This window comes from Gastrolobium bilobum, unplaced genomic scaffold (assembly GCF_033153095.1).
Source record: "Gastrolobium bilobum isolate Gb01-03AN ecotype WA unplaced genomic scaffold, APGP_CSIRO_Gbil_v1 utg2182, whole genome shotgun sequence".
Classification (NCBI taxonomy): Eukaryota; Viridiplantae; Streptophyta; class Magnoliopsida; order Fabales; family Fabaceae; genus Gastrolobium; species Gastrolobium bilobum.
Genome location: NW_026899651.1, coordinates 722,648 through 737,800, shown reverse-complemented (window position 1 = coordinate 737,800; position 15,153 = coordinate 722,648). Strand labels below are relative to the sequence as shown.

At 33.7% G+C, this 15,153-nt stretch overlaps 1 protein-coding gene across 5 annotated transcripts; it reads left to right on the top strand.

Annotated features, from left to right (window-relative positions):
- The first annotated feature begins 1,052 nt into the window (after positions 1-1,052).
- Positions 1,053-14,773, top strand: LOC133292216 (SNAP25 homologous protein SNAP33-like). 5 transcript variants are annotated; one of them, XR_009748887.1, is made up of 8 exons: positions 1,053-1,131; positions 1,553-1,676; positions 2,566-2,668; positions 2,768-3,365; positions 5,074-5,206; positions 5,362-5,529; positions 5,647-5,764; positions 12,380-12,402. XR_009748887.1 is itself a non-coding variant. In XM_061490595.1 (6 exons), the coding sequence occupies exons 2-6, from the start codon at positions 1,596-1,598 to the stop codon at positions 5,369-5,371; spliced, it is 921 nt and encodes a 306-aa protein (XP_061346579.1). In that variant the 5' UTR covers positions 1,053-1,131; positions 1,553-1,595; the 3' UTR covers positions 5,372-5,465. The 5 variants fall into 5 exon arrangements, 2 of the variants coding, with proteins under 2 accessions (XP_061346579.1, XP_061346580.1); XR_009748884.1 differs by lacking the exon at positions 12,380-12,402 and adding an exon at positions 7,203-7,616; XR_009748886.1 differs by lacking the exons at positions 1,053-1,131; positions 12,380-12,402 and adding exons at positions 1,182-1,192; positions 7,203-7,616.
- Positions 14,774-15,153: the final 380 nt, after the last annotated feature.

Genomic DNA, 15,153 nt, shown 5'->3' with positions numbered 1-15,153 from the left:
TGTTCTATTTTTTTTATTTAGTCTATTTGTTTCTTTTTAATTTTAATCTTTTTTGTTAGTGTTATAGATTTTTAACATATTTGATCTTATTTTTTTATCCTCACTCTATTTTCTTCTTTTTGATTTAAACTATTTTCACTATTTTACTTTTGGTCTTTTCTATTATTGGTATAAATTTTCAACATTTTTTTCTTATTCTTTTTTTGTCCTCAATCTATTTTCTTCTTTTTGATTTAGACATATTTGATATATTTGTCCTCCTATTTTCATTTTTTTATTTTTAGTCTTTACTATAAATGTTCAAAGTTTTCAACATATTTATTATTATTATTTTTTTGGTCCTCAATTTATTCTCTTCTTCTGAGAAAGGCAAAATAGACATATTAATTTAATTTTAATAATATTAAGAATAAGTTTGAATGAAAAGAATTATAGGAGGAAAGTGATTGAAAAAAAGTACAAAGTACAAATAATTCAAGGGAAAAATGTTTCTGCAGTTAATGCAGATAAGTTATCTGTATTTATTCTCAAAACGACGTCGTTTTGGTATTGAAATCTTAAAAAATTATAAATATAAAGATTCTTATAACCCTGAAATAAATTAAAATTACAAAACACCATGATTTCTGTCCCAAAACGACGTCGTATTGACTTACTGCAGATAAGTTATCTGCAGTAACTGCAGAAAAAGCGAACCCATAATTCAAAGCAAAACTATAGGGGAGTTTTTGAACTTTTCAAAAAAAAAAAATAAAAAAAATATATATATATATATATATATATATTTGACTGAGTCAAGTAATAATTTAAAATATCAAATATTTGGATACATCATACATATATCGAAACCAAAATAATATTTTTATTTCACGTTATCCAAGTATTCATTTGAAAATATAATAAATAAGTTGTACGTCAAAATAAAAAAATGATATAATGTAATTGAGATTATTTATTTTTAATTTATCTGTCAAGTAGTAATGAAAAAGTTATTTAAAAAAAAAAAAAACAGTTCATACGGGAGGAATGGGTATTTTGAAAAATAAGCAGTGTTACCCAAAGATCGAAGAGATAACAAAAGGACAAGAATGTCCTCGATGGGTGGCAGCGAACTTGGAACCGAATGTTTGGGTAAGCACCATAGTGGTGTGGCTCTGTCACCGCCACCATTGCTATTCTTCCTCTTATTCGGGTTAGGTCTAAATCTCGATTTTTACATCTTCCAAATCCTACTTTCTGGTGATTGAATTTCTATATGGGGGTTTTTTATTTTATAAATTCGTAAAGTTAGTCATTATTTTGAAGGACGTATCAAAATTAATGTATATCCCCTTTTACTTGTATTGTAACTACCAATTTTATTTTTTATTTATTTTATTTTAAAATAAGTTTCTTAGCAGCGTTTCATCATTCCTTATGGTTTTGATTCTCGAATTTCCATTTCATTAGTTGCGGATGGTTTTGTGTATTGGTTGTGGTCATTCACTCATTATCTCTCTCTTTATTGTTGTAAAATTTTAACATGGTTCATTTGCTAATGAACATCAATCAGGTACCTTTAGTCCAATGCATTTGTGTTGAATTTGCTTACATAAATGTCAAATAGCTTCAGAAGTGATAGTGATCCTCCCTTTAATGCGGGAGAACTTTTTCAACTTGGAACAAGAGGCAGAGAGGTACCATCCCCCTTTTTAACCTAATTATCTCTCTTTCTCCTTGAGCTTGGTTAATATTGCTGTGTTTGGTAGTCTTGACTCTTGATTGGTTTTTGTTATGTCATTTTTTGTTACCCCTTGTTGCATTATCAATTTATTAGTGGCTTTCACATGAAACTTAAGAGGGTGAAACACCTTATATGTATTTTGGATTGCTTTATCATTTTTCCGCTGTTACTCCTACCCACTAGAATGAAGTAGTACTTCTATGTCAATGTTGTAAGCTTTTCAAATATTGGTTGAGTTTGACATGTTTTTTTAGAAATGTAGTTTATGCATGATGTATCATTTTTTTTCTCTCTTTTTACCAATTTATTTTTTGTCTGTGATTTGCAGCGTGGAAAAGTGAAGGACATTTCAAAACGTTCTCTATCCCAAAACGTTTAAGATATCATTATAAGATATCCAATCAATAATATCTGTAATTAACTCATAAGTCATAACCAGAAAGACCAGGAAGAACTTGCTTTTAAAATTTTGGCATCTTCATGTGTTTTGTTTTGTAACTCTTTAATCTGAAAGTAAAATGGCTTTACTCAAGAAACTAAGATGAGTCTCTCTATGCCCTCTGCAGCAAAAAAGAGGTGATATTGTGCAATACTATACTATAACTATATTTTGGTTTTGTGGCAATTTGAAGGCAATAATATAATACTGTAATGCTTGTTAGAGAGCTCCCCATGCATTTATCCTGCGGGAAATTTCTATACACAAACTCATCCTGCTGAACTTCAAAATAAAGGCATGCTCTGATGTTTACATCAGCCAGATAGATAGACACATGAAATGACTACAATTTTTTTTTTTAAACAAACACCTGATACCAATCTGATTTATGACATTGATGTAGATACTAGAACAACATGAGAAGTCATTATCAGAAGCTCATACTGAAGATAAGGAACACATCCAGAGGTTGGAAAAAGAGCTGCTGAATTGTTCTCAAGAAATAGGTACTCTTTCATGGAATGCATTTATTTATCGAATAATGCACTGAAATTTTGAGGTTTTAGTACTGTTTCATGGGCTTAATTTGTTTATATATTATACAGATTATCTTCAGGATCAACTCAGTGCAAGGAACACAGAGGTGAACTATCTAGAAGAGCGTGTTTGCAGCCTTGAATTGAAACTGGAGGAGGTGGAACGTTTACAAGAAGAGGTTTTCAGCTTAAGGGAGGAGCTGAAAAGATCCAAGTTAAAGCAATTTTCCTTGATCCAGGAATTAGAGACTAAAGAATTAGATTTAGAGAATTCAGCTTTGTCCATAGAGAAATTGGAGGAATCGTTTTCGTCCATGGCATTAGAGTCTCAGTTTGAAGTAGAGAGTATGAAGCTTGATATGATGGCCTTGGAACAGAGTTTTTTCGAAGCCAAGAAAATCCAGGATGAAACTCTAGAAGAAAATAATAGAATGAGTAGATTAATTGACGAGCTACAGCTAGCATTGCAGGATGCACAAAAAATCATCACCTCTCTAAATGAAGAAAATAGGGAACTTAAAGAGAAGCTTGATACTACCAACAAGAACAATAATTTTTTTTCTCAAAAGGATAAATACTGGCTGGAAAACAAGGACAGATCACAACTCAAGAATCAATCTTCCTTGAGTGAACAAGGGAGCAATTCTACCATACCAGAGGACGAAAGGTACATATTTTGAAGTTTTGTTTAATTATATGTGACATGTGAAGGATGATGTTTTCATTGGGATTTGCTGTTTACTCTTGTTAGAGATATATAATACCATTAAGGTAGTCTCACCCAACAGCTTAAACTTTTGGGTTGAAATTGTTTTTTACATGGTATCAGAGCTTCAGTATCACAGGTTCGATCCTCATTGCCCCCCATTTAATTAATAATTAAGTAAGTCTTGTGGAGTTTCTCAGCACAGGTAGGTGTTTTCATTGGGATCTACTGTTTACTCTTGTTTAGAGATATATAAAACCATTAAGGTAGTCTCACCCAACAGCTTAAACTTTTGGGTTGAAATTGTTTTTTACATGGTATCAGAGCTTCAGTATCACAGGTTCGATCCTCATCGCCCCCCATTTAATTAATAATTAAGTAAGTCTTGTGGAGTTTCTCAGCACAGGTAGGTGTGCCTGTACATTGTCCACCCTTCAAGCCCAGTGGGCTTTCGTGTGAGGAGGCGTGTTAGAGATATATAAAACCATTAGGGTAACCTCTACCAACAGCTTAAGCTTTTGGGTTGAAATGGTTCTTTACAACTCTTCCATCTAAATTGGCTTGATCTTCTTTTGATAGTCTCTGAAAGTGAGATTGCCACTTTTGCTACTTCAAGTCAATACAACAGTAATGGGGTTTCCTTAATCTACTTTTTTCCTTCTCTCATCATAATAAATTTCCATTTTTAGTTTGGTGATAAAACAAATAGAGAGCTACTTTTACTAAGTCATAACATTATTAATATGATCATAGTTAATAACTGTATGTCTGATACAAGTGTTATTAAGTAGACTTATTTGCACCTTTTGGTATTTTGAATTTATATAATTCCAATATAGATGGGACGGATTCAGAAAATTAAAGAAATAGGTTAATCCTTTACTAGTTTATGTAAGTTGAATTATGTTCCATTTTGCTCCTTGTAAAGAACCAATTCAACTCAAAAACTTAAGCTTATGGGTGAGGCTACATTAATGACTTTCCATTTCTCTAACACGACCCCTCACATGAGAGCCCATTGAGGTTGAAGGGTGGATGATGCATCAGGCTCAACCTACCTGTGCTAAGAAATTCCACAATATGCAATTATTTATTAACTGAATGGGGGCAGTGAGGATTGAACTCGTGACCACGTGGTCACGAAGGCTCTAATACCATGTAAAAAACCAATTCAATCCAAAAGCTTAAGCTCATGGGTGAGGCTACATTAATAACTTTATATTTCTCTAATACTCCTTATTCCTTATTCTGATAATGTAGTTCTAAATCATATTTTAAATGCAATATTTCACAGCAAACATGCATGTTAAAAGAAACTAAACATATAGACAAGAAAGATTATATTGTCTTCTCTGATCCCCCCTCTGATATTAGGACCTTCTTGTTAGCAAATTATTCTTCTGTCGCCAAACTTCGTTGCATTTCTTGCTAGTTGCTTTTCTTTATAGGGGCTGAGCCCCTCAATGTACCAAAAAAAGAAAGAAGAGAAACTAAACATGTCTACCTTATAGTTATGTATAGGAAAAGATTTGATTATGTGTCTTTTTCACTATCGTTAGTGATAATATAGGTGTCTGATTGTTTCCTTTCCTTTTTGTATTTATAATTTTACAATTTGAAGTATGCTTTCACTAAACTTTCTGGCAATGTCTTCCTAATATTTCCTCAGCACTTGTGGAGAAGTATGGGGTCCACTCCATGGAAGATTGGCAATGATTGTAGATCCAACTGCAGATTTAGAAGGGAAGAAGGAGAGGTCACATCAGATCCAAGAATATGAATTTCTTTTGAAGAAACTTAAGGTATGGCCATCCATCTAGGCGTAATAATTGAAGTGGTCTATGTGAATTTGTTAAACACGAAAGTAAGAGAACAGGACTTGTTTGACATAACTCCGTGATTCAAGTCATTTGCTTAAGCTTGGAGATTTATATGGTATTTTGACTTCCTTTACTAGGAAGAATTAAGAGAAGAAAAATTGAAGGCCAAAGAAGAAGCAGAGGACTTAGTTCAGGAAATGGCAGAGCTGAGATACCAATTTACATGTTTGCTAGAAGAGGAATGTAAGCGCCGTGCTTGCATTGAACAGGCGTCCTTGCAAAGAATTGCTGAGTTAGAGGCTCAGGTATGAATATGAATTTAGAAGTTAAAAACCTCTCTTTTTTGTTTTCTCTTTCTTATCAGTTAGAGGTCATCCAAAGGAGTAACTTTTTTACTTTTTCCTTTTTTGTTTTTATTCAAGCTTCAAAGAGAGCACAAAAGTCCTTAATTGCTGCCAGACATCTCCATGAAACATAGACTCATAGAGGCTGGCATTGTCTTAAGTCTTTCAGGTTCAGCGATAGAGAATGACCTTACAGGTTTGTCTCAACGTATCTCAAAAGTTTCCCTCTCAACATAAAAGTAGTTTGCTAAGTGCTTAAAACATCAAAATGGAAATTGAACTCAATACTTGTTAGATTGTGTTCATAGTCCAGTATATAATCCTTATCTTGTTGGGAAAGATTCCAGGAGATATTAATTTATAAATTGGATAAGAATAATGGTCAAGCTAAGAAACATGTTGAGTATGCTAGTATACTATGCATTTTAATGTATGTCATGAACTGCAATAGACATAACATATCAAATGTTATAAGCGTGTGTTAGGGACCCATTTGCAAGGTATGAGACTTGGAGTCCCACATTGGTTGTATGGACAACTAATGTGGGGTTTATAAGGCCTTGGACACTCCCACCCTTTGAGGTAGCTTTTGGGATGGTGCATCCCAAGGTTTTTATCAAATGGTATCAGAGCCTTCCACTATGTCTCCCGGTTGCAATCGAGCGGCGCGGGTGGTGACGCCGGCATTGCAGTGTTCGCTCGGGGCTAGTAAAAGACTAGCGCAAAGCCAGCCGGCATGGGCGCCGAGACTGCAGAGCGTGGTGGAATGTTAGGGACCCATTTGCAAGGTATGGGACTTGGAGTCCCACATTGGTTGTATGGGCAATTAATGTGGGGTTTATAAGGCCTTGGGCAATCCCACCCTTTGAGCTAGCTTTTGGGGTGGTGCATCCCAAGGTTTTTATTAGCGTGCTAAGTTGATATACAAGCAACACAAATGGGAATTATTAGAAAGAAGTGACATGTATCTCGGGTCACTCCAAGCATACTCAAAACCATGTTTTGCATTACTCGAAATATCCTGCGATACTGGAAGGATATTGTGATGCAAATTGGATCACCAACTCTAGTGAAACCAAGTCCACAAGTAGGTATGTGTATACACTTGGTGGGGGTGTTGTGTCGTGGAAATCATCCAAGTAAACATATATTACAAGGTCAACCATGAAAGCATAATTTGTTGCCTCGGATAGAGTTGGTGGGGTAGTCAAATTGCTTTGTAACTTCCTTGAGGGTTGTATCCACTGACCACGATGATAATAAGGTAGCAATTGCAAGTGCAAGGAGTGTTATGTATAATGGTAACTGCCTAGCGGTCCCGCATATTTAATAAAGCCTCTTGTGAATTTCATGCATCAGATAACCAGTCCTAGGTTTGAGGGGAGGCGTTCCAGTCAACCTCATGCTCGAGATAACCTATCGTGGGCTTGAGAGGGGGTGTGTCAAGATATCCCACATATGCTAAATATATGGGCTGAGTACCCTTTATAATGAATGAGTACCCTTTTTTTCCTCACTTTACGGGCTAGCTTTTTGGATTGAGTTAGGCCCAATCGTTCTGACGTTTACAATATTTATATACTGTCAATCTTCCTCCTTCCGTTGCACTGATTTGAATTGCTATTCTTTCTCAGGGTGTATAGTTCTGCAAAGTATCCTGGCAAAAAATTTGTTATATTCTGGATAGCAACGGTGTGTTTTTCTCTGAAGGAAAATTGAAATCTAGGATTTCTTCTTGTGCCTTAGTCTCAAAGATTCCATCGAAGCCGAAAGAATCAAAGTGGGTTGTATAGAAGGCCAGAGAATGATCACTTAAGAGGATGTGTAAGTGGCAAGGTTTTTTGAAAGTATGGGGTGCGTGCAAGGACTTGCCCGGAGTTTTTCTCTCTCTCTTTGTTTTGGGGGCTGTGTGGAGTAATTGTACATGATCCACCTATGAATGTAGTTGGTATAATTTCACCGGTTTCAGTGCATGTTTTTTAATGATTAATTGTTGACGACCAAACTAAAACGTCTTTTTTTGTACTTGGTTTGGTTTAAGTACAAAATCTGCAAGGTTTAGGAGAACTAGCTCCATCATGATGTGAATCTTCTCTGTTCGAACATGATTACCTCTTGTGGAGAATATCTGTAATTTATAAAAAAAAAAAAAAAAAACAATCTGCAAGGTTTCAAATGCACATCTCGAGAGAAAGGAGCCACATGGTTTGTGGAGCATGCTAAAAACTAAAAAATATGGTGATTCCATGGGCCCATGTTCAGGTCTCAAAAATGGTCCTGAATGTCAAGTTTTTGTATCCAGTGTATCTTGGGAAATATTTTTTATTTTTTTATCTTGGGAATTTAAATCTAAAACAAACGGGACAATTCTTGTATAAAGAATAATTAAAACTTCTGAAATTGTCAACATGCTTTGGTATTTTTGAAATTCGAGTTTTTAGAAACCAAAATTTTGGTCAAACCCAATGGGTGCAGCTCAGTTGGTTCCTTGGCGCTGAGTTAGTGGGGTTGGACATATGTTCGATTCTCGCTGAATGCATTCTTGGGGAGGGGGCTGAACCTTTAGCCATTACTGACCCCCGCACTCCGGATTAGTCCCATAGCCGGCTCAAAGAGTCGAAGCTTGTGGGGATACCGGAGGGAGCCAACTCACTTCAAAGAGGTAATTAGGGTTGGGTAACTCCAAAAAAAAAAGAAATTATTTTCTTACGTTTCTACGGCTTTTTCACCCTTTTGTCCCTTATTAATTAATTAATAACCATTTTGTCCCTGATTCGAAACTATCTATCAATCTGCCCTTCTTTAATCGACTACCTTGCATTTTTAGTCGATTAAATGGTCAAAACAGGCAAAAATGGCTGTTGGGAGATTTAATCGACTAAATCTCCCTATTTAGTCGACTAAATCTCCCAACAGACAACAAAGTAAAACAAGTCAGTATGATTTTTTAATCGATTAAGTAGGGAGATTTAGTCGATTAAATCTCCTAACAACTATTTAGTCGATTAAAAATTCAAATTAGTCGATTAAAGAGGGGCAGATTGATAGATAGTTTTGAATCAAGGACAAAATGGTTATTAATTAATTAATGAGGGACAAAATGGTCAAATAGCCCATTTCTACGGATAAATTACAAGTTACCATGATATTGAATTATTTGAGCACGTCTGTAAGTAATATCTTCATATTGCAATATTAGCATATTAAATAGCATTCCTTATAATTTTCCATGAATCCTGGTTTCTATAGTTGTTCAGAACGTACATTTTAATTTCAACTTGAAAGCCTTTATATGAATTGTTTAGCTCCAAGGCTAACCTATTTCCATGTATTAAGAGTCTTTACATAAAAGTCTTTCCATGTATTAAAAGGTACAGATGTTAGTATTGTTCATAACTTGTTATGGTGGAGCAAGTCATTTGGACTTGGTGGCTATTGACTCCTAAGGCCTACCTTCGCCCACTTATTTTTGGTTGGCCAAATTCATAAGTCTTATTTTTAATCCATTGAAAAATCTCAATTTCAATATCAAGTTTTTGTCTCATACCATGTCTAGATTAACTTATTTTATTAAAAAGTATTTTATATTTCATTTTATTTTTTGGTAGAGGGGAGGGGCTTAAAGCCCCAATATTATTTTATTTAAAACTTTTAATAAATAACTTTAAAAAGAAATTGTATTTTTTTTATAAAATAATCTATTCTTAAACATACCCATGATCCAAGTTTGGGATCAAGCTTTATCTTCAAGAGAATTGAACCGTTGGCAGGCTAAAAGTCCAATATATAACCCGAATGGGTGAAATGGTCACAATAGGGGTATTACCGTCAGCAGAGGTATAGACCCAAGCTAAGCAATGATCTTTCAAGTGCAGTGAAAGGAGGTGTGTTAGGAGCAACAGTGGCTCTTCGATGCAGCAGGGTAACGGCTCATGAATCTCAGATCCCTTCTCTGGGAAAAAGGGAAAGTATTTATAGCAAAGGCTGATGCCTTGCCTGTTGTGGGAGAGCGAGTCAGGTCAACTCTCTTGGAGAAGAGCTCAATGTGCCATGCCTTGCCGGGGCAAGTCACTTTGCAGCTACTGTTACGCCAGTAACAACTGTTGGTGTAATAGCAGTGTGAGAGAATATCCACATAGAGGTCAGAGGGGGTGAGAGGATGGAGAAAATATCTCAATGTAAGACATTAAAGTGTCTTATGTTGGAGGATCTGTCGCATGAGTGTAGCGATAACAGTACTGGCATGACAGGGGCTACTAGGGCTAACATGGCTTGATGCTCTGGGGTTGAGCCTGCCTTGTTGGGTCATTCGATTAGGCTGGCCGGAACAAGAATCATCTTAATCATTGATTTATGAAAATTCGATGAATATAATTTGTTAAAAATTAATAATTAATCAAGAATGCAATTTAATAAATTACAACCATCATATACATGCACATCAATATTAAGATTACATTTTAAACTTTTTATTATTACAACTTTTTATAATTAAGATTGCATGATTTGCATCAAAGTTCACAATACAAGTATTGCTCCTCAATAGTCTGATTAATTTGTATCGATTTGTTATTGTCTCTCTATCAGCAAATGAGATGGATTTGAACAAAGGCCTCTATATTATTATTATTATTTTGGTAACATAAGGCCTCTATATTATTTTATTATCATATTAAAAGGTTGACGTGATCTTATTCGGCTCAAATTGAATTAGGTAATTGATCATGAATAATATATAAAAGAATTGTTTTCACCCCTTTTACATACCAAAAATAATAATTATTACACCGCTTCTTTTAAGTTTTAACCATAAAATACTTCGTCGATTTTGGTGACATTTTGGGACGCATATTTAATCAACCAGTAATATAGCAATATGCTAAGTCAATGGCCGGCAACAATTTTCTAATTATTTAGAATGTTCCTTTCACTAGAAAAAAAGAAACATAATTATGCGATGTAGTTAATGATTTTTTTTTCAAAAAAAAATAGAACAAGGGAAAAATAAAATAAAAAACTATGCCAAATGATGTTATTGGTATATCATGAAGAAAAAGAAAAGAAAAGAATTAAAAAATTAAAAGGAAGAGAAAATCAAACGCGTTGTTTCTTTTCTAATTTATTATTATTCAGTGAAAAAAAGCCTTTTTCTGTGTTTGATTTGATAAAGAAATAAAATGAAAATATATATATAAATGAATAAAAATACATGTAAATATAAAGTCACAACCTATTAATAAAATAGAGTCACAAAAATTCTTTTCTTACTTTTCATTCTCTTTCTTTCCATTCAAGAGATTGATTAGAATAGAGGGTATCAGATCTGTAAGTTACATCTTTAATCTTCATTTTTAATTTTATTTATATTTAATGATTCTGATTTATTAAATATTTAAATCATTAAATACAAGTAAATTAATAATCAAAATTGATATAAATTTTTTTAATTTTACATAAATATAAGAATATCATGCCCCGTAGAAAAGTAGTAACTTTCACAACAAATCTTTTCCTCCCTTGATATCATTTTCTTTATATTTTTAAGTACATAAGTTGATATAATCGTTTTCTCCTTCTTCTTTTTTAATCTTTTTCACCCGAATACTTCTTAAAAAAAAGGAAAATGGAATTTCCGTAATATAAAGAAGTTGTCAAAGTCTTGAAAGTTGAAATGACTCCACATATCACATCTGAAAAGGTCCCCACTAGATCTTGATTCATTCAACGTTTCAATTCAAAAAAGGTGCATATTTTCTTACGTTGTAGGATAGAAGAAGACAAAAAAAGTAGAGATAAGTTAAATGTGGATCTCACGTTTTAAATTAAAAAAGAAAAGAAAAATTAATTGGCACGGAAAATGAATTTGTGTAGGAAAAAGTTCTTATCTCATGTAGAAGGAGATAATGATTTCCCTTCAAAAAAAACGCCATAATAAATAAATAAATAAAATAATAAACAAAACGAAACAAAAACATGAAGCGCATCACCAAGCCCTCAAAGAACACGTTCACTCAGCATTTTGCCTTGCAAACTGCGATTTCTCTGAATTTTCCACCCCTCTGACTCTGACCTTTCTTGACGCGATTTTGCAGGGCTTCTGCATTACCAAGTTCTTATAGAAACCTTCCCTCTTTGTCTCACACTTCATTATCCATTTAGAGCTCTTAAAATTGTTGGTTCTTTACGAGTTTTTCTGCACATTCGTCTACTTCTCCAGGTACCATCTTGTTTTCTCTTCTGCAAGTTTTGATTTTTATCATTCTGTTGCTGAGAGAAGCCTTTAAATCCATCTGGGTCTTGCGAGATTTTTTCTATCTTGTTGGGTTTATATGCGGTTTTTGTAAGACAAATTCAGTTCAATTTTCTCTCTTGATAAGGGGTTTCCCGTTTATATTGAAAATCTTGTGTTTTTTTTTCCGTCTAATAGTCTTCTGCAAAATGTTCTTTCATTTTCTGAGCAACCAAACAAAGCAATTCATTTGTTGAATTTATGGTCTCTTCTTTTATTTTGTTTTTACTTCTTTTTTTCTTATTAATTTCTTTACGGTCATTATCAGTGGTTGGTGATCCCCTTTCTTTGTGTTGCTTTACTCTTGTATCTTTTGTCCATTCTCTTTTCCTTAGTTAATCTTTTTTGCCCTTTTTATTTACGGTATTTTTTTTATCAAGTTAAATGCTTTTTATGTCATGAATGTAGTTTCTTGTAGGCTAATAAAATTAATGCTTATGCGATAAGTGGATTAAGAATTTGATATATATATATAGGTTCGTATATTAACAGTGACTGAATTGCGCTTTTTTGCCTTTACAGTGAGAAATTTGCCTCTATTAAAGCCACACAGGATTGTTGTTTCTTATTTGTTGAGCAGTTTACCTTAATCTGCTTCTGAATCAGTTTTGCAAGAAGAAAGAGAATGTTTGGTTCAAAGAAATCTCCTTTGAAAGTTGCTAAACCTAGTTCTGTTGGTCCTGTCTATCCTCTTAAATCTGGGCCGAACCCATTTGATTCTGATGATGAGGCAAAAGATAACAAAAAGTATAATTCTTCAAGGAAGACTTCTTCAGAACGTGCACTTAATACAGTAGAAGTTAATACCAACCCTTTTGATGACATTGATGCCAATAAGAAATCTTCATCATCTTTGTTTGCCATTCAATCAGCAGACCGGAACAAGTATAAGAATGATTTCCGCGACTCTGGCGGATTAGAGAATCAGTCAGTGCAAGAATTGGAAAGTTATGCTGTTTACAAGGCTGAAGAAACTACAAAATCAGTCAACAATTGTTTGAAGATAGCAGAGAACATAAGAGGGGATGCTACCAAGACTTTGGTCACCCTTCATCAACAGGGTGAACAAATTACCAGGAGTCACCATGTTGCTGCTGACATTGAACATGATTTAAGTCGGGTATAAATTTTGTTAATTAATACATTTATTTCAATGCTCCTATATGAATGGTGTCTTCATGTTGGTTTACCTTGAAAACATTGTTTTGCTACATAACATTCTTTTGTTATAAAACCCTGTATTGAAATTGTTATTTTGGACCAAATTTTAACTGTCTTATTGCTGCTTACAGGGAGAAAAGCTTTTGGGAAGCCTTGGTGGCTTCTTCTCCAAGACTTGGAAACCAAAGAAGACACGTGCAATAAGAGGCCCTGTTATTTTTGGAGGTTAATATTTTCTATGCATGTGTTTTCCTTTCTAAATTTAATTAATTTGGTTTGTATCATTATCATAGGCTTAGACCGGAAGGTCATGGGTTTGAGTACGGAAAACAGCATCTTTGCAAAAATGCAAGAATAAGGCTATGTACAATTGACCCTTATCCCTATTCTCGCCAGTCAGAGAGCCTTGTGCACCGGGATTTGCCTTTTGCCCTTTATTTGTATCATAGGCATAATGTGCTTCATGATATGCAGATGATCCGGTCAGAAGAAAGGGCAACCACTTGGAACAGAGAGAGAAGTTGGGATTGACTTCTGCACCCAAAGGACAGTCCAAGGTGCGGACACCACCTCATGAACCAACAAATGCAATTGAAAAAGTTGAGGTTCGTATCAACTTTGTGAAGATTAAATTGTTGTTTAAAGCCAGCTGAACATGACAAAGCTTTGCTTTTAATATTGTGATTATTCTGTGTTGGTGACTTTCTACTATAGTTTTAGCTCTAATGACCAGACCACTAGTTTGCAACAAACCAGTTTTATTTACAATCTTTATTAATTTTGCAAACTCTGACCCTCTAGTCATTGTTATTTGTTGGGTCCAAACCTGTATACTGTAATTTTCATTTGTGATTTTCCTCTTTGCCTTGCACAACACTATTGGTAGAAATGCACGAAACTATATTTATTGTTAATATTGAATTCAGCTACTTAATAAAATGTCATGAAACAGTTTGAAAAAGGGAAGCAAGATGATGCACTGTCAGATTTAAGTGATGTATTGGGAGAGCTTAAAGAGATGGCTGTTGACATGGGATTCGAAATTGGGAGGTTAGTGAATTTGCATTCTATTCATTGGTTCTCTAAGTTTACCTTAAAGTGATTCTTGAACACTAGGCCTTGATTGAATACTCTCTGTTTTTAAAAACATGTTTGATAAGGTCTCTTTTGTAAAAAATAATTTTAAAAGTTGTAACTTTTTTTTTAGTTTTTAAAATCAAATTTAGAAAACATGTTCGAATTGTTTTTGTTTTGTGTTTTGATTTTTAACTTGCAAATAAAAAAAAAAACACACAAAAAAAGCACCTGTTTGAATAACTATTCTACAGAATAGTTTTAAAAATAAAAAAACCAGAACATAATCAAACAAGAACCATTTTCATCTTTTTCCCCTCTCTCCCCTAACTCCTTGCAAAACAATGTGATAGTTTTTATTTGACAGTTTGACCTGGCTGTGTGTGTACTTAGTTGTATTATTATTCTATTCAGAAGGATTTCATTGTTAATAGTTATTTTTATGTAAATGTTGCAGGCATAACAAAGCCCTCATTCATGTATCCGATGATGTGGATGAGGTGAACTTCCGAATTAAAGGTGCTAATCAACGCGGGCGTCGTTTACTTGGAAAATAAGATTGATTTCAATACTTTTTCATCTTTGTTTTTTTATACACTAATGGATTTCATAATCTGTGGTGAGACAATTTTTTCATAGCAACGATTCACTGTTGAAGATTACATAATGCCTAGGAATTAATCAGCCAATTTTTATACACTTTAATTGCATATTAAGAATCGAATTAATCAGCCAACACTGTTGAAGATTACATAATGCCTAGGAATTATGACATGCTCCCTCGCTCCCTCCTTTTTATTCTGTCGTTTGATGTTTTTTAAAAAATTATGAAAGTTATTAAATAACTTTAATTATATGTAAAATAAGTTCAAATAACTAATTTATTCTTCATTAAAATATTTAAATTATTATTATTCTAATAATCTTCTCTCGTATTAATATATTAAGTGTAACATTAAAAAACCAATTAATGTTTTTTTTTTATTTATAAATAGACATAAAAAGAAACAATTCCTTTTCTTTAAAAAATTCACATAAGGAAAAGTGGGAGTATTTTATAA